At 56.7% G+C, this 19,466-nt stretch overlaps 1 protein-coding gene across 1 annotated transcript; it reads right to left on the bottom strand.

The window, feature by feature from the left end:
* Positions 1-1,748: 1,748 nt before the first annotated feature.
* Positions 1,749-19,429, bottom strand: LOC123579348 (pachytene checkpoint protein 2 homolog). The gene is made up of 13 exons (XM_045443277.1): positions 19,192-19,429; positions 18,349-18,514; positions 16,549-16,678; positions 15,754-15,809; positions 14,955-15,045; positions 12,865-12,937; positions 10,255-10,318; positions 9,355-9,441; positions 9,006-9,112; positions 6,588-6,741; positions 4,212-4,324; positions 3,023-3,092; positions 1,749-2,646 (listed from the first exon to the last, which is right to left on the bottom strand). The coding sequence occupies exons 1-13, from the start codon at positions 19,281-19,283 to the stop codon at positions 2,551-2,553; spliced, it is 1,299 nt and encodes a 432-aa protein (XP_045299233.1). The 5' UTR covers positions 19,284-19,429; the 3' UTR covers positions 1,749-2,550.
* Positions 19,430-19,466: the final 37 nt, after the last annotated feature.

Raw genomic sequence — 19,466 nt, forward strand, 5'->3', positions numbered from 1 at the left:
GGGGCCCTTGGAGGCTTAAAGACAGATGTGGCCACGTGGGGCCATGGCAGCCAAGAAAGGGGTGGCTGGGTCGGCAGGCCTGTGACGGCAGGGGCCAGCAGCCGTGGGGGAGAGCTCACCAGAGCCACCTGCTTTTTTCCCTGCTGTGTGCGTTGGGAATGAAGCAACACGCTTAACATTGGGTCCCTGCCCAGTGGTGAGAGCCAGGCCAGTGGGGAGAGCAGGGGGCAATCTTGGAACTGACCCCCGACGACGGTTTCCCCAAACCAACACCAGGTGGGAAAGGGTTCAGGGGTGTGCCCTTCCCACCTCTGCTCACTCTCCGCCTGGTCCCGTGGAAACCGGGACGCAGTGATGACCGTGGGCTCCCTCAGACATGGCTCAGAGGTGGCCCTCCTGGCCCCGGTCCCCACACCTCTGCTGCTGAGGCACGGTCTTGTGGCTACAGCGGTCCGTGGCTCATGCCCGCTATTTGGAAGACTCAGAAAAGGGGCCCAGAAGGCGGTCACACACACACTGCCCTGCCTACAGGTGACCTCTCTCTCAGTTTCATCTCACGGCCCCTCCGGGCTTCAGGGGACAGCACTCGGCGTTTCGCCCATGAGGAGTGGGCTGCCCACCCCAGGAACGCAGCTCTGCTTGCCCCTTGGACCCGCCCCTTGTGGGCAGGACGGCCCTGAGCCAGCGGGGTGTCTAGCGATGCCCGGCGACGTGCACCTGGGAGGTTTTGGCTGCCACCCACAGTGCCCCTGACACAGCCCGTACCAGGGGACGAGCCCAGGACCCGTGTCCCCAGTCTCGGGGCCCACGTATGACCCTCTCCTCACACTTTGGCCCACCCGTCTCCAGCAGGCCCCTCCGGATGGCCAAGTGGGTGCGATGGCCCACGGCCTGTCTCCTACACACGCCTAGCGAACTAGGTTCCGAGGAGGAAGGAGAAGCTGGGAACGCTCATGCCCCGCCGCCCCCTCCCCTGCATGGAAGTTCATACTCACGCACAGCCCCAGACAGTGCCAGGCATGCATATGGACACACGCGGCACGTGGGGAAGACAGAAGGGGCCGCAGAGCCTAAGAGGGACACGTGGCAGGGTTGGTGGCCTTCGCTGACCACGCTGTCCACCCCGGGGCACCGGCTGAGCCCCGGCACCCGCTCCTGTGCCACCACCCGGGGCAGCGCCACCCTCTAGGGGCCCTTGGGCGGATGCATCAGATGCACCCACAGAACCTCCGGAACCCGCCTTCTGGGAAACGGGTCTTGGTCTGGTGGCCTCCTGCGGTTAGATCTCGTTTTCTGCCCGCAGGGTCTGGCTCTGGAGCCCCCGCCCCCGCCCCCGCCGTCCCCAGTCCCTCGGGCTTCCCTTCCCCCTGCCTGTCTCCCTTGCCCTGTCTTCCCCCCCATCTGCCCCAGCCCAGCCCCCGTCTCCTTCCTTCCATCCAGGTACCTGGACACCAGGCATTTCAGCAAAGTCGAGATGAAGTTGTCTCAGGGTCCCCCACTCCTAGAGCACGACGCGCCCCTCTTCTCCTGACCCCGGTGCCCACAGGCACTGCTCTTACCCCCCCTTCAGGGCTGGAGGAGGCCAGAGCCAGGCTCCAGGTTCCAGACGCGGCTCTCGGTGTCACGCCCATAAATGGTCACAGTCCCTTTTGACACCTCAAGGCATGAAACAGGCTAAAAGCTGCATAATCACGGGAACGTCTCAATAGAATCCACATCGTCGGAGTGGAGACTCAACATGAAAAGTCCTGGTGGAATACGCTTTAATACTTAAAAAGCTCTGTAACAAAAGCCAACGTGGTTTTCGAAACGTGTACAAAACAGGAGCATGAAATTGATTTGAGCGTCAGGTAAGCGCAAAGCACATCCTGTGAGGTGCGCCAAGTTCCAGCCAGCTTGCCGTACGCGGGTGACGTGCCACCGCGCGCAGCCGCAACGCTACTGCAAAACGACGGGCAGGAAACCATGCGACGCCGCCTGTCCTGGGGCCGAGCTGCGTGGCACACACTCACCCGATCCCCAAACTGCACCTTTCTCACAAATAGCACCTTTGTGCGAAGCCCACTCTTCCAGAATTGTTTTCTCCATTTCTAGAACACAGGAATAGGTTTTTTTTTTTTTTACTCATTAGTCTCTGAACCGTTTGCACCAAATAAAAGAGGCTCAGGTCAGAGAGCAAAGGCCACCTCATATTTCAGTGACCCAGATGTTTTTAACGCTGGGATTACATTCTTACTTAAGACAATGTAGTTTTTTCTTTTGCTTCTTAAAGCCTGTGTTCATGGCCTATTTTAAACCAATTTTGTCAGCATTTTGCATCTGACTGTCTAGAGGCAGGATGGAGTGAGCACACCTAGGCGGCAGAACTCGAATCATCTTTTAAAACAGTGAAAATGACAGGCCGATCCCGTCTTAAAAACATGTCACGTACGACACACTGCTTTGAACACCACTCAGCCTCGTGGGCTTCCGGCCCGGGCAGAGGGTTCGGAGACTTCTGGGCAGCGACGTCACCTGCCAACTGTGCCCACGATCACGGTGGGGTCCGGATCAGACGCAAGGCGAGAGCTGCTTCTTCTCTTCGAACTGCTTGTCCACTGCCAGAGACAGGGCTCGAAGGAAGCCCTCGATGGTGACAGTGGGGGCCTGGAAGCAGACATGGGTACATGGGCCGGTCGTGCCCCCGGTGGGGCTGCTGGCCAGCACCCCCAGTATGGGGCAGGGCGGGGGACTCCGAGGCCCTGCTCCGCGCGAGTCCACGGAGGGCCCAGCGTGAGCAGAGGTGTGTGAGATGCCCGCAGGCCACCTCCTCGCTTCAGAGGCACCGAGGCCCTCCCGCCCAGAAGCCCGTCGCTTAGGCATGGAGGTGAGTCAGATCCGTAACGGTGTTACGTGCGACTCCCCGCGAGGCCAGGCCCCGCCACAGAGTGGTGGTGGGGGGCACACAGTGGCAGTGGGGGGCATAGGGCAGCGGTGGGGGGCACAGAGCACTCAGAGGCAGGGGCGGCCACAGCGGACTCACCTGGACATACAGCGCATGGGCCAGAAAAGGGAGCTTTCTCAGGACGCGGCCGCTGAGACCCTCGCTCTTCCTGTGAACAGAACCGCGCTTGGGGACGGTTTCCCTCATCTCCGAAAGTCCCCTCCCCTATAGCTGGCCTCAAGGTGGGCTGGTGGCCCCCGGTCCTCAGCTCCTGCCCCAGGCGGGACGGGATGCTTGCCGCCCTGAGCTGCTAGCTGCCCAGGAGAGGCACGCACGACATGGTGGGCACGCGGCCGGTGGCACGGATCCCGAGGAAACCAGGCTGGTCCCCATCAACTATTTTTGTCCAAGTGTCAGAACTGCCCTCTTCTGCCTCATCTTGACCAGTTTCAATCTCTTCAAGAGATAACCCGAAATCTAGTTTCTTCAGGCTATCCCTTTGTTCAAAAGCTTCCACAAGCCTCACGGCTTCAGGATGAAGTTCAAACTCTGGTCACAACGTGGCCTCTGGGCCGCCAGCATTACCACCTGATCTCTGCCGTACAGCCCACCGGAAGTCCCCCGTGGCCTTCCCCGGTTCTCTCTAGTTTGTCCAAATTCTCATTGTCCTTCACTCCACTGCAACTGTGCTCCACTCCATCTCCCCACCTTCCCTTCCTGCCACCCTGGTCACCAAAGCCATGTGGGAGGTCGACCACGCTGCCAGCCACAGGCCCCCAGCACGTGTGCAGCCACTGGCGCTCAGGGGCCGAGCGCTCCTTCCTGACGCCTAGGGCTGCCGGGCCGCGTGCTTTCTCTGACTTCCCGAAGCACCAAGCACAGACCCCTGCCGCTGCGTCCTCTGCTTACTCAGACAGAAGCTTCCACTTTTTCCTTCTCATCGATTTGTAAAAATTTAACAAATGCCGTTTTTTAAGAAATCGGGACTACGTCACGAGAGCCTCATCTGGATATCTATCTTTTCAGAGACAAACACAGCACTGCTTTTTACTTTCTAACGGTGCCTGTGGGAGGGTGGCGGACCTCTACGCTCTGGCCCAGGAGCCTGGGGCCAGGGCGGTCGGGTGCTCTCAAAGCTCTCCCAGCGCCTGTGTGACAGACGCCTCGGGGTCCCAGTCCCTGTCCTCTGACCCCAAACCACGACCCCAGGCTGCTACAGTCAGCTACAACCGCCCGTGACCACAACAGATGCGCTTTTCTAGGTTATAAAGATGAAGGCAATGCACACCTTGAAATTTCACTCAAAAGGAGACTCAACCTTGACACGTTGTTTTCAATGAAGCCAATCATCTCCAGCTCCCGGAGGGTCAGCAGCTGCTGGCGAGGGTATATGATCTGACACTGGAGACAGACACAGGGCGTCACGGCGCGGTTCACGGGCAGAGTGCACACTGTCGGCCACGGGACAGCAGCCCGTTTCTCAGAAACATCGCCTCCCCCAGAAAGGCAAGCACGGCCACGCCAGGACGCAGGCCGCTCCCCTCTCGCTCACACGCACGTCCCCGCTCCTTCAAACGCAGGTGAGAATACGGGTGACGGGACACGTCTCGGAGACTAGCGGGGACCCAGCCTCTTCTGTGCTTTTGATCAAGACGTGTCTTCACTACGTGTCAGGGCAGAGAGGGACTCGGGAGGGGCTGAGGCCAGCCCGGTATTGGGTTTCAAAGGCGTATCACAATCCAGGGAAGCAGAGTCGAGCTCAGGAGGCAGGACTTGGCCTGCCTTTCAAGGAGGGTCTCCATTTTTTTTTTTTTTTTAAGTATTTATTTGAGGGAGAGGGAGAGGGAAAGAGAGAGAGACAGACAGACAGACAGACACACAGAATCCGAAGGAGGCTCCGGGCTCCAAGCCGACAGCACAGAGCCCAACGCGGGGCTCGAACCCACAAACCATGAGATCATGACCTGAGCCGCGCAGGCGCCCCTTCATTTTTTGTTTTTAAGACAAGACCGTTGCGTGGCAGGTGGCACAGCCTGACCCTGGATCTGGACTTCATTCCCTTGTGAGCCACGTGGCTGTACACGGGAGGCACTCTGCCAAGAAGCGGCACCTGACAGGGCGCCCAGGGACCAGCACTGAACGACTTCTAACGCGAACTGCTCTGACTTAGGGGCCAGGAGAGAACGGAGAACAAACAGCTTTGTCCGCACGTTTTGGAGGTCTGGTGAAGGCTGTGAGTAAATTTAAGCAACAGGGTTTATGCCAGGAGTGTTCTCACCTTCCTGAGCTTCCCTGGGTCCCTGCAGCCTCCCCGGGACTGCCCCCCGCTGCCCCTCCGGGTGCACGCGACAACCGCGGGCTCCTGACGGAGTGGGCCAGGCACAGGCCGACAGCCTTCAGGACTGGCCAAATTTCCACTCCGTCATCGGAATGGCTTAACTTCCTGCAAACCAGTTGAGAACCCCTGTCCCACACGCTCAGCTTCTAGAAAAAGTTCGTACGTTAACCGGCGAAACATCTCCCGGATGCGCAGCACAAGTAGGAGCGTGACCACCGTCGGGATCCCATCACGCTGACTTCTCGGCACCAACACTTTCCGGAGCTCACCTGGGACCTCAGGTCAAGGCTCCCCGGGGCCGCCACTTTCTCCGTGCCGCAGCAAAGTGGGACGGGGTGCACACGCCAGACCAGCCCTCCCATCCCCGTCGGGGGCTGTGTGATCCCCGCCGAAGCTCTGTGGCGCCGGGCTGGGGGTCGATCCCACCCCCGCCATCCTGTTACGACAACGTCATGCCAACGATCAGCACGTAAATCCCCGTCCGTCGGTTGGCTTGGTTACTGCCTACCTCCCAGAATGAGGGTTCAGGAACGCTCCCCTGGGGGAAGGGACTGCCTGCCTCGGGCCTGCTGTGCCCAGTGCCCTGGACTCCTAGCACCCAGGTTCTGCCTAGAGTGGTTTACACCAGGCCCACTGGGAGCGTGCCACCTCGCCCACTGCCGTTGTGCTCCCTGCTCGCTAGAACACGGGACTGAAGGGACGTTAATGCCGTAGTTAATGATACACTGTGAACGGCAACCCGGTCAGGAGGACGTCCCTGTGAACTGCGACCTCCAGTCAGATGACATCCCTGTGAACTGTGGCCTCCAGTCAGGTCTCCCTATGAACTAGGACGTGTCCGGCAGGTTTCCACGCCCCTCCCAGCAGATCGACCGATCACATGATCACAATCATCATTTTGCACTAAAAGAGCAAAAATATAAAGTCGGTGGCCATAATTTCTTTTTTTTTTAAATTTTTTTTTGACATTTATTTATTTTTGAGAAACAGAGTGAGACAAAGCGTGAGAGGAGGAGGGGCAGAGAGAGAAGGAGACACAGAATCTGAAGCAGGCTCCAGGCTCTGAGCAAGCAGTCAGCACAGAGCCTGATGCAGGGCTCAAACCCATGAACCGTGAGATCGTGACCTGAGCCCAAGTCAGACGCTCAACTGACTGAGCCACCCAGGCATCCCAATAATTTCAACTATCAGCTCAACCTACAAAACACACCAACTGCAGTTTTCGACCTAAGATGGTTAATACCACGTTCAAGGAACTCATCCCATCTCGGAATTGGCGACTAAGGACACACGAGAAGCCCGGTGGGAAGCAAAAATGCCCCGTACCTTCATCAGTTCTTCCAGACAGGAGAGGTAGATTTTGAAGATGGCTGCTGCAGAGGGCGGTCCGATGTACTGCCTGATGTCAGCCCTGTCCACGAAGGCCACGTCGATCCTCTCCGTGATGTTGGAAGTGGTCAGAATCACCACATTGCAGTGCCTGGAGGCAGAGGAGTGAGCGCCAGTCGGCCGGTGCCTCAATGATTCCATCACACCCCCCACCCCCGTCCTCGAAGGTTCAGAATTCAGCCAGCGTCTCAGCCGGCTGCACCCCACGTCCCAAACCCGGCCTAGGAGGCCTCCTGGGCCCACACCTGAGTGCCTGCCGGGCCCCCAACTCCCACCAGGCTCTCTTGGCTGCACCACAGTGCGCCAAGGAGATGTTGCTCCTGTCTTCCAGCAAGTTGTCCCAGACCCCCACTTGACTGTTCCCTCTCTTCCGTCAACTGTGGCATGGCGAAACTCTCACTTTTTCTTTTTTCTTCCTCCCCCCCCAATTTTATTTTTATCTCTAGAGACAGGGAAAGTGTGTATGTGCAGGGCGGGGGGGAGGGGGGGAGAGAGAGAGAGGGAGGGAGGGAGGGAGGGAGAGAGAGAGAGAGAGAGAGAATGAGAATCCCAAGCAGGCTCCATGCTCAGCTTGGAGCCCAGTGCAGGGCTTGATCCCACGACCCGAGCCAGTATCAAAAGTCAGACACTTAACCGCCTGAGCCACCCAAGCACCCCCGGAGCTCTCACTTTGTGTGCAGCGCCCTGAGCACCCCATCGACCTGCCAGGGCACAGCCAGCTGAGCACTCGACGCGCAGCTCTCGGGACTCCCCCACGCCGTGGAGCTGAGGTATTTATCCTGTTTACGGGCTGCTTCCCCTTTAGCTCCCAAAGGACAAGAGAGCCCCGTGGTCCAGTCTGTCGGCCAGCATGGCCAGCACACGGCAGGCACAAGGCATCCCGTGAGCACGCTTCCCAGGCCTCTGGGCTTGGTGTGGGGGATGTGGCGATGCTCCCCCGGGGCCCGAGTCAACACACAGGCCAGGCCGCAGGAAGCGTGTGGCCTGGGGAGCCCCCAGGAAGGCCAGCTTCACCCGGTGTCTGGAAACAGGTGTGTAGTGCGGGGTGAGCAAGGGTGAACCACTGAGGGTAGGGGCAGGGAGTGTGCGGGTCACAGGGGTCCGGGCGGAGGGATGACACGGCTGGGATTCTTGTCTGGGGACGGGCTTTGTCCCAAAGAGTCAGACCCACACAAAGGAAGGCCTGGAAGGGTGGCCTAGAGGGGCCTGAGCAGGAAGCGTGAAGTGAAGGGCACAGGAAGGGGTGAGGGCAACCAGAAACCCGTGCGTCTCCGTTCCCTCCTGAGCCCCCACTCCTGCCAGCGACAGGAGGGGCACCGGGACCCCACCTTCTGGCTCGAGCAGGGGCTGCACAGTGAGGACATCGGGTCAACGGGAACCCTGGAGGCAGGAGCTGCAGGGCTGAGTGAGTGCCCCGGGAGTGTCCGACGCCCAGTCTAGGTGGACCCGCCGGCCCGCGAGGGGTGAGCAACAGAAGAGCGAAGGAGGCTGACAGCAGAAACTAGGCGGTCTGGAGAGTGGAGGCAGGGGAAGGGTGGCTGGAGGTCTGACGGTGCGGAAAATTCCAGGGAGGGCAGATGGCTCTCAGGTAAGGGAGGGGCAGAAACCAGACTGAGGAGCAGAGCCCAGGGAGGAAGGAGGAGCGGCTACAGGGGCGCATGGCTGGCCCCGAGCAGGGCGGAAGCAAGCAGGCCAGCAACAGCTGCGGCTCAGGAAATTACAGCCCCTCACAGCAGGTTGTAAACCGTAAACGTACTGCGGGAGGCCCGGGAAACAGCCCACGGCACGATTCGGTTCCCCACCAGTCCACGCGGACAAGCTAGCTCTGCAGCCGGGCAGCCTCCCAGTGGGAGAGCGCTCCCGGGACCCACCGAGGGCTGCGATCCGGGGTGGGGGTGGGGGCCCGGACCGAGTCAGGTTACGAGGAGTCACTCCCTAAAGCTGCACGGGCTCAGAGCACACTGACCATGGGCCCCGGACCTGCCAAGGCTGGGCTGTGGAGACGTGAAATCTGGCCCCATGAAGCGCACGCGGGGGGCGCTCGCCTGTCCATCGCCAGCCCTGCAACGCCAACCAACACTGGGCGGTGCCGGCATCGGTGCCGGAGGGCGGCCGTGTTTCACGGTCACGCGCTTCTCCGCACACTTGAGTTTCGCTTTATGTTTCCGATACCTTAGTGAAAGCACCTGTCCCCGAAGCGGTGCATTTAGCAGATACACCGCCTCAGGTGTGGGAGAAGGGCCGAAACTCAGCAGCCGTGTGTCCACTCAGAGGAGCTGAGTAACGGGTAGAGGCGTGCGGCCACCTCACACCCTCCCTGTGGCTTCTCACGTGAGACCACCGTGTCAGCATTACCTCTTAATCTGATCGATCTGGGTTAAGACAGCGTTGACCACACGGATGGCATCTGACGGCTCGGTACCTGCTCTGCAAGCGTTGCGGGCGGCCGTGAGGCTCTCCACCTGTGGGGATGGGGCGACAGGTCGGATAGGACAGCACCCGACCCCAGGGGCAGCCATGCGCTGCATCAACCGAGCAAGCGAGGGACAAGTGAACGGGTACGCGTGAGCCCGCTATGCCAGGAGCTCGACGTGCGGGACGCCGGGGAGGAGAGGGCTGCGTGACAGGAGCGCCGGATGGAGGACGGACTCAGCCAGGGGTCCAATTTCCTTCAGTCACGGGTGTGATGTCCAGCTGCGCCTACCTCATCAATCAGCACAAATACCAGCGCATCTCTGTCATCAATCAAGTCCTGAATCTTCTGGAACATCTTCGTTACCAGCTTGCCACTCTGGAACCAAAACACTCCTTTAATGTTGACTTGTACGCTTCACACCGCCTGCTGCACACCCTCATCTGCCGTCCCTGCCCAGCCTCGTTATGACCCCAGGTGGCCCCACAAGCCCATTGCCTCCTGACGGCCCCCTGCAGAAATCCCTAAATCCAAGGAGCCAGGGCCACACGGGAGAGGCCGACCCACACGATCCCCTTGCCCCGCTCCACGTGCCAGGAAGCGTGCCCGAGCCCACGCCGGCTCAGCCCTGAGCCGCCTGGCACACACAGGTGCCTCAGCGCCCTCCCTCCTTCCTTTTGCCTGCCATCCGCCCCACCAGGAACAAGATGGGTCATGGATGCAAGCTAAGTGCACTCCTTACGGGTGCTCCGCGTCCTGGCTCACCACCCTCTGGAGGGATCTGTTTGCACCGGTGCCCGGGCAGAGCTCTCCTGTGCTGAGAGGCACCTGCAACATCACCTTGGCCGAGCCCCACGGTTTGGACAGAGGAACACAGAGGAACGAGGCTCAGAGCCCTGAGGGCGTGCTCTCTGAGGATGCAGCCCTCTGCTGAACGCAGGTCCCGTCCTCAGAGAAAGCTGAGTGTCTGTCCCACCTAAAGGTCTGGATGCCACCAGGAGAGGGTCCCCTCGGGCCTATTTCCAAGTTACCGCTCAGTTCTGGAACTTCCCTCCGACCGCGAGTCCGCCCTACTGTCACGTTACCTACTTCTGTCTGAAGCTCTCGGAGGAGAGTCTGCCTACTCTACGAGACAGCCGTCCACCTACATGGTTGACAATGCCGACAAGCAGAAGCGATGCTGATACTTACTTCCGAAAACCACTTAGAGAAGAGGCTGTGGCTGTTTATTTCAATTAATTGGCCGTACCGGTACCTGAGATGATAAAACAGAGTTACAACGAGTGGCTTCCAAATCGCTCCTACGGCACCCCCAGGGGCGGCAACACTTCTGCTTTAACCCAGCATCCCTCCGCGGCCCACTAACTGGTTAAGTCACCACAGCTACCAACGGGGCCTGGTGCAGCAGCCTGCACCAGTACTTACGACAATCTAACAGCATGCAATCAGCGGTCCTAGCTGAAGCAAACTAAGGGTTTTGAACTGGAAAACATCTCTGCGTCAAAACAACAGTAACATCTCTCTCACTTTTCATCTGCTCGTAACTGACGTCTCAGGTGCTCTGAGAAGCGTCACCAGCAGTAACGTGGTAGCAAAACAAAACGTAACCGTCAGACGTTTTCTGGCCAGAGCTGAACGTTTTCCTCCCTCCATAAACCCAGCGAGTGGACAATCTGTTTCCCAGCAAAAACTCACTTCCTGTGGACCCCAGGGCCGAGGGGCACCCGGAGGCCCCGATGGCAACCTCAGTATATGCTGACAGACTGCAATCCAGCACTGGTCCTCTGTGCACACGGGACACCTGGACGCACTTAGTTCTGACTAAAATCAAACAGGGAGCCAGACGGAGGCAGAAGGGAAGCCGAGCCCCGTCCCCGATGCCTCGAAAGTCCACACGAGAAAGACAACCCCTTTCAAAAAATTGCAACTGGCTATCCGCTAATCCTGTTTACCGAAGAGGCGAGAGACAGACAACTTAATGGAGTAAAGGCTGGGTTGAATACTGAACAAAATCAACCCTAAGGCATTTCGATCAGGTGAGCAACAAAGGCTTGCTAAGGTTTCTCTCTGGCATTTCTAAGCCACAAAATAAATGCGTGTTTCCAGGCGGGGGTACTGCAGGAAGTTTTCTTTCTCGCGGGAACATCTTCGGCGTCCAGGTTTCAGGTAACGGCTCCAAGAGATCTGCAAGGCACAGATGCACCTCGGCAGGTCAGGACAAAACCAAGTTGCTCACACAGAATAACAGGTAGAAAAAGAGCAACTTCCCTACACAAAAATACTCACGGGACATTTTCGAAAGGGAAGAAAATAAAGTATTCGTCCTAGGATACACGCTGGAGTAACAAGTCTCAGATCAACCCCCTGAATTAACCGGAAAAGGAGACAAAATCATCGCAACAGCATCCGTGAATGGCGCCAGACAGCAGGCGTCAGGACTGTCACCCAGACAGGACCAAGGGAGCCTGCAAGCGCTCTGGCTCTCTGCCTACAGCGCCTTCCAACCGCGACCCTGCAGGGGACCCAAGACGTGCACAGCCACCGCGCTGACTTGGACACAGAGGTCAGAGTTCGAGGAGCCTGAGGCAGCTGTAGGCTGCAGAGCCGAGTTCCAGAGGGGAGGCAGACACGCAGGAGTAAAGCTCCAGGAATCATCACGGGGTCCCTCTGGGTCTTTGCTGACACTCGGGCGTGCGTGAATACGGAAATCGCAATCGGCCGGAGGGCCGTGAGGGGCACGGCTCCTGGTGCTCACAGGCTGGGAAGCTCAAGTTCCCAATGGCCAACATGCACGGTACCCGCTATCACTCAGGGTGCCCAAGTGAGATCCCAGAAGGGCCTCACTTCACTATTAAGTCTGGACTCCTTTCCAGTAAAGCTTAAAAACAAACCTCGAAAGTTGCCCTAAATCACAAATGCAATGCCTAGCAGAACAAAACCCGACAAAAACAACGTCTGCGTTCAACCAAAACTCACCTGACAGCACAAGCAGAAACGGACCCCAAACCGGGAGAAACACCAGTCGACAGAAAGACCCGGAACTGACAACAAGGACGGGCTTAGTAAGGGAAAGTTGTGAAATGGTGACCACACACTGGCTCAAACGTTTTAACAAGAGGATAATGCGGAGAGAATCGAAAAGTATAAAAGGAACCAAGTGGAACAGCCAGAAAAGAAAAATCTGCAAACAGAAATGAAAATGTCACTGAATTAAAAGCAGATTTGACATCTTAGAAAACTGCCCAAAATGGAACACAGAAAATTCTAAAATCCTCAAAGAAAAAAAAGCCACATTGGTGGCCCAGGGGAGAATATCAAACAGCTGAACACGCAAATAAATGGGTCTGTTCCTAGAAAGTGAGTGTGTGTAGGGGGAATTCGTTGAGAAAATAACGGCCGAATGGTGTCTGAACGCGATGACATCATAAGCCCCGAGAGAGACAGAACTCAAGGAGAAACACACAAATCCCCCCCTAGCTTGGCCATGCCTCTCTCAGGCAACAGGATGGGAGACCATCAGCGAGAGCAGCAAGCATCCGGCCCTGAGAGCAGACTGCATTCTGACACACACGTGGGACAGTCACCAAAGAGCACGTGCTGATCGTGAAAGCAAGCGCCGTAAACGTAAAAGACTGAAACTCTTAACTCAGAACGGTGCTCAGTACGGGAGTGAATGTGCTCTGAGAGAGAGGGAGCTACTAGTAAAGGAAAATTATGAAGAAATAAACAGCTTCCATGTCACACATGAAGAGCAAGCGACCCGGTCCTGCTGCTCCCCTTTCTCGAATTACCAGAAGTTACCTGCTCGAAAGTCTGATGGTCAATTTCTGGGCTAGTGCCTTACACAGGGATGTTTTTCCAGTTCCCGGAGGACCTGTAACAAAACCCAAGCAGATGTGTTTTTAAGTCAGCGTGGTAACAAATCCCTTAAAACAACGGGAGCTGCATCATCCCCGGCACACACAGCAAGGAGTGGGGCTCAGAGCTCCGAATGCTGTTACCCCAAGTACTGCCGGGCAGCCCACAAAGAAGTCGGCTAGCAGTGTGCATGCTGCAAAATATTAACATGCTTCCCAAGGCTTTCCCTTTTTCTCCTTGTCTGACCTCGGCCCGTGTTTCTACTCTTGGCTTCCACGTCCCCAACACAGCATCGCCCCCCAGCCCGTGCGTCCCCTCAGCATCCAGAGCGAGCACATCTCCTGGTCTCCAACTTCGCTGACACCCTCCTTGTCCCCACACGTCCTCTAGAAAACCCACTCGCTAAGTCACCTCGTGAAGGTCAAACACCTTTCATGACAAGCATCTGGATTCTTTTTTTTTTTTTAATTTTTTTTTCAATGTTTATTTATTTTGGGGACAGAGAGAGACAGAGCATGAACGGGGGAGGGGCAGAGAGAGAGGGAGACACAGAATCGGAAACAGGCTCCAGGCTCTGAGCCATCAGCCCAGAGCCCGACGCGGGGCTCGAACTCACGGACCGCGAGATCGTGACCCGGCTGAAGTCGGACGCTTAACCGACTGCGCCACCCAGGCGCCCCGACAAGCATCTGGATTCTTAAGGCACTGACGTTTGTCATTCCTGCAGCCCACAGCATCCCCGTCTTCCACGGCAGCCCACACTAAACCAGAAGAGCAGCAGGCGAAGCCCTGCTCGTACAGCTTCTTGCCCCGTGTGCCACTGAGCAGGAGGCCTGGCAGCAGCTGAGACGCCAACACAGAGGGACAAATGCATCTGCCAGAAGATGCAGACACCTTCAAATCTGATCTGAGTGCATTCTTGATAATTAAAGAAGAAACATAGAGCCCATTCTAAACGGGAAATACTTGATTTCACTAATCAAAATACCCACGGATGGTCTGCTCAGAACCCAGTATCAGGACAATATGCTGAGATTATCTGCGGTTTAAAAGGCCCCGTGTTGGGGGTGCCTGGGTGGTTCGGTTAAGCATCTGAACCTTGATTTCGGCTCAGGCCAAGATCTCACAGTTTGTGAGACTGAACCCCGAGTTGGGCTCTGTGCTGACAGCGTGGAGCCTTTTTGGGATTCTCTCTCTCCCTCTCTCTCTGCCCTTCCCCCACTCGTGCGCTCTGTCTCAAAACAAATAAATACAATCTTAGAAGAAAATAAAAGATTTTTTTTTTTTTTTTTTAACGTTTATTTATTTTTGGGACAGAGAGAGACAGAGCATGAACGGGGGAGGGGCAGAGAGAGAGGGAGACACAGAATCGGAAACAGGCTCCAGGCTCTGAGCCATCAGCCCAGAGCCCGACGCGGGGCTCGAACTCACGGACCGCGAGATCGTGACCTGGCTGAAGTCGGACGCCCAACCGACTGCGCCACCCAGGCGCCCCAGAAAATAAAAGATTTTTAAGACTCCACAGAAGCGTATGGTCTTAACTGGTCTCAGAAGCTAATCACCCCCACCTCACTATTATTTGGGCATTCTCTCGATTTCTTTCTAACCAGGAACATCCAGAAAAAATCCAACGTTCTCCTCTGAGAAGATTCAGACAGAATTTCAGTGAAGCAGGGCTGCTGCGGTTTATGGTCACGAAGCGAAGCCCTGGGAATACTACAAAAACGTGAGGCAGTTCCTGCCCTAAGGACTGTGCGATCCCTTGGGGGAATTAGGCAGTTATATGAGAAGTTTCGTAATAACATAGAAGAGTCACAAGGCAGAGACCAGGCAGCTGCTGAGTGAAGGGTCAGGTGACACATGCCCAGGGTAACGTGAGCTAGAGTGGCTTCTCAGGGAGGGGACGTTCGAGGACAGCTCTGGCTGCATCAGAAAACAGAACTGTAACCCCTTGAAGGTCAGCGGGACAAGTAAAAAAGCCTGACTTCACACGGTTTACCTGGTTAAATAAAGAAAACTCCACACGCTCTTACCGTGAAGCAGCACCACCCGGTTCCAGGTGATGAGATTGCTGTCGACGTTCTTGTCTGAAAACAGCAAGGTTGTCATCACGTAATCGAGGAGCTGAGCGAAGAAAGGTAAAATGCAGATGGAGGTGTGGACAAGGCAAAGGTTCCCACCAGATGTGCTGCCGGAGCTCGTGCCCGAGGAGAGGGGCCGGGCGCCAGACCACCCCTCGGCGACTGCTGGCGCCGAGTGCCGGATGCTTCACAGGCTTTCGTTTTGGAAGAAACTCCAAACGTACGAGACCAGGTTGGCTGCTGCTACTCTAAGTATGCAGACAAACACAGGGGTCCCGCCAAAGGACAAGACTTAGCAGGTGATGAGTGGGCTCCTACCTCTGGGACAACACAGCAGCGGGCAAGCCACAGCACATTCACTTAGGACAACAGCCAGGACTGTGGTCGCGCAGCCCGGGTGATGTGGGGGATGGACTTCTAGTGTCCCCCACGGCATGCAGGACCCTTCCCCTTGAAGGGGGCTCAGACGAGCTGGCGCTCGCTCAGACCTGCCGACCTGCTCTGTCTGCCCCTTGGCCTTGCCTCCTCGGTCCCAGTGCATTAAGAGCACAATCCGGTGAAAGCTGTCTTTACATTCTGCACCCTCCTCTTCCTCCCCCATGGGACAGACACCCGGGACACGGGCTGCCAGGAGCCATAAATTCCCAAAAGCCTATTTGAGTCACGGGGCTCCAAGATGCTGGAGGGCAACACAATATTGATCCCAACTCAAACAGCCGGGACTTCCTGCAAAATTAGCACAGCAACTTACATGAGATTTGACTTCCACATCATATACCAGGCTGTCCCAAAGCCCATGGAATTCAGCTGGGAGAGAGGAAAACAAAAACCTAATTTTAGGAAAAGAAGCACCACAATGACCAGTGAGGTCTGCCCCGAGTCACTGACGCTCTCCACCGCACCACACACCACAGGCTGAGAGTCTCACTACCGGGAAGTTAAATTTTTGAATTGTTTCTTAAAAGTTTAATTTTTCTTTACAGATGCAAAATCACTGCCAGTCACTCAGCTTTCAACAGACAACCGAATGGAGTATGGAGTTACTTTTTCATCACGTGACCACGCGCAATTATCTCTTGTGGACCTGAGCTCTCCCACAAGCACATAGACTGCCCCACCGTCCTCCCCAGCAGCCAGCACTTGGGTGGGGCAGAGGCAGGTCTGGGCCGGCTGTCACGACACCACACGTAAACGCTGAGGACTCCACCGGCTAGAACCCAGGCAAAGTCCACAGGGAAGCACGGAGAAGGCAGGAGGAAGGAAGGGGCCGGCAGGTGACCGACCGGGAAGGAGAGAGCACCTCCGGATTCTCAGCACCATCTCTGAGGGACCCGCCTGCAGGAACACAGCCTCACAACGGAGACCCCTGCTTTTATCTTCTGTGATGCGCTCTCTGTTCCACAAGAAAAAAAAACACCCCGAAAGCCTACAAAACAGATGGATGAGTACAACCTCCTCAGCTAACTGCCGTGGAGAGAGCAGGCCACATGCCGACCCCTGACCTCGTGTCCCAGGTGCGTACTGCCCGGCGCCAGGGCTCACGCACCTGCGGGCAGGACCCAGTGACTCGCGGCAGTTATGTTCTCGGTCTCCTCCTCCAGAGTCTCACTGCTGGGGCCGCCCTCATTCAGCTGGAAGACGTGAAGTGAAATCGTGCAGGCACCCAAGTCGATGGGCTGTGATGAGAGGGAGAGCAATCAACCCACACAGACTGAACTCCCTTCCCAATTCTAGCCATGACGATTACCCGGTAAAGTCCAAAGATAAAAATTGAATATGCAGAACGTTAGAAACTCGTTCGTAGATTAGGAAAAAAGCCTATCATATTCAGATTCGGTATCAACTCTTTAAGATGTTTCTCTCTCCCCTTCTGACTAAAAAACTACTTTATTGTTCTTCGTAATCGTGAAAATTACGTGGTTGGTGAAAACGTACAAACGATACAGAGTGAAGTTTGTCAAAGTCGCCCATCCAACCTCACACAGCCACACGTACTTGACCAAAAACGGATTCAACCACACAGTTTTCTAACTGTGCCTTTCCTGCTTTTTCACAGCTACGTCGTATTTACTGTGATCGTATCATCCGCTTAGTCAACCTCTAACTGACGGATAACCAAGATATTTCGAGTTGTCAGCTACTATTAACAACATATAGAAAGTCGCCCTTGCACTTCTACAAAATCACATAATTACGTCTGAAGATGAATTTCTCTAGGTGAACAGGCAGAGCCAAAGATGAGAACGTTAAAACGTCTAATCGCTGGCCCCAGCGCCCTCCACTGAGGCTGCGTTAACCTGTCCTCCCTCAGTAGCGTGGAGAGCGCCTCTGCGTCCTCCAAGCTGTCCAAAATCAAGTATGATGGGTAAAAGTCACAAAGCCACGGGGCACCTGGGTGGCTCAGTCGGTTGAGCGTCCGACTTCGGCTCAGGTCATGATCTCACCATTCGGGGGTTCGAGCCCCGCGTCGGGCTCTGTGCTGACTACTCAGAGCCTAGAGCCTGCTTCGGATTCTGGGTCTTCCCCTCTCTCGGCCCCTCCCCTGCTCATGCTCTGTCTCTCAAAAATAAACATTAAAGAATTTTTTTAAAATACCCCAAAACTGACAAAGACACAAACGTTAGTCCCAGTATAAGAAAGGAGAGGTCCACCTTCTAAGCAAAATTTTGGGGCCAAACCAATGCTTCCCAACTGATTCTTTGTAAGACACGAGCCATGCGGATAGAGGGGATGTATCAGACACTGGGTTGTTTGTATAGTGACAAAAAGGTCCCAACACACCCACCCTCTCCCACAAAGATGGTGGGCGAGGCCGTCTGCACGCCAGACTAGACGAAGCCCTTCTCCACGGAAGGCCCATCTCATCCCTCAGCCCCCATGCCTCCTACAGTCTATGCCGGTGGAGCGGTCCATGGACATCTGCTGCCTGGAAGGACAGAGAGCAGGGACGGAGGCCTCATCAGCACAGCCCATTCCACGGCGCTGCGTTCTGCTTTCCCAATGGTCCCCCTACTGTGCTGTGAGCATCCTGACCCCGGGGCCAGCCCACTCCCAGCACCTGGCTCTTCCCAGACAAAGCAACAGATAAACGAACCACTTTCTGACAACACACCACCAAAGCAGCGAGCAGACAGCCATGATACTGACGTGGCTTTTTTTTTTTTTTTTAAGGTAAACTCAACACCCGACGTGGGCCTTGAACCTATGAACCCAGGATCAAGATCGCATGATCTGCTAAATGATCAAGATCGCATGATCTGCTAAATGAGCCAGTCTGGTGCCCCCATGACACTGACTTTGTATTCGACCATGGATTAGCGATTTCTTGGCAATATGAATTAGTCACCTGTGGGTCTTTAACCTTCAACTCTGTGTCAACAATAGACACAGACTGCACGTTTCTGCTCAGAAAAGGATCATCAAACTCGGTCCACGTGTAGTCACCAAACACAATGTTATGTCTGTTGAGCAGCTTTCTAACGCTCAGCTTTATATCTTCTTTTTTGGCAGTGCTGGGAACACAAGACACAGAGGTCAGGATGGTAACAAGTGCCTTCTACAAAATCAGGCCTTTCAGAGCACAGAGGTGGGCTCACCTGGGGGTCAGCCCCAAGCCAAGCCCTGCCCTCCATCTGCCAAGAGGCCACAGCAACAGCTCCTGCCACCCGGGGCTGCCCCAACGGAAGATCAGCCCGGACACACAGGCCTGGCGTGCGCCGCGAGCTCTCGCTAGCGCTGCTACTGTTAGGAATGAAGGCGCAAAGCTCCCACAGCCGTGGGGTTGCAGCCCGAGTCCGCATTTTAACAAAAGCCGAGGCCTGTGATTCACGTGGGAAAACTCTTGACACTTTCGGACGGCTTCCAGGACGCCGACAGGTTCTGGACCATACCTGCCTCCGCCCCACCTCCCACACTGCCCCAGCCGGCCTCCCCCTCGGGCTCCCCCTCGGCGGCAGGCAGGCCCCCGGGAGGGTCCACCCTCCCGGGCGCCTGCCCCACGCAAGCCACACCCAGACCCCTCTGAAAGCTGCGGACCACGGGGGTTCGCCTGGGGTCCTGAGAGATCAGGTGGTGGGCGGCTGGGGTGACCGAACAGCCCGACAAACGCCAGGTCCGAGGATAACGTGCACACGCGCCCCTTCCTCCCCGGGCCCGTCCGGCTCCGCTTGGGTGCGGCGCCCGGGCTCACCTGCCGCTCCGCTGGTGCACCTCCACGTGGACGGTCGGCGCCTCGGCCACGCAGGGCAGCGCCTGCTTCAGGTCGCCCACGGCCTCGTCCATGGCGCCGCCTGGAGCAGCGGGGACCCGGCCGGAGCGTGGCCGCCGCCGCCTCGCGCCCCGAGCCGCCGCCGCCGCCGCCACCGCCCGGGCCTCTCCAGCCGTCCGCCCTCCCGCCCGCGCTTGAAAGTGCCGCGCGCGGCGCACCGCCCTCTGACCCGGAAGCGCTGGGCGCCGGCGGGGCTA

This window comes from Leopardus geoffroyi, chromosome A1, assembly GCF_018350155.1.
Source record: "Leopardus geoffroyi isolate Oge1 chromosome A1, O.geoffroyi_Oge1_pat1.0, whole genome shotgun sequence".
Lineage (NCBI taxonomy): Eukaryota > Metazoa > Chordata > Mammalia > Carnivora > Felidae > Leopardus > Leopardus geoffroyi.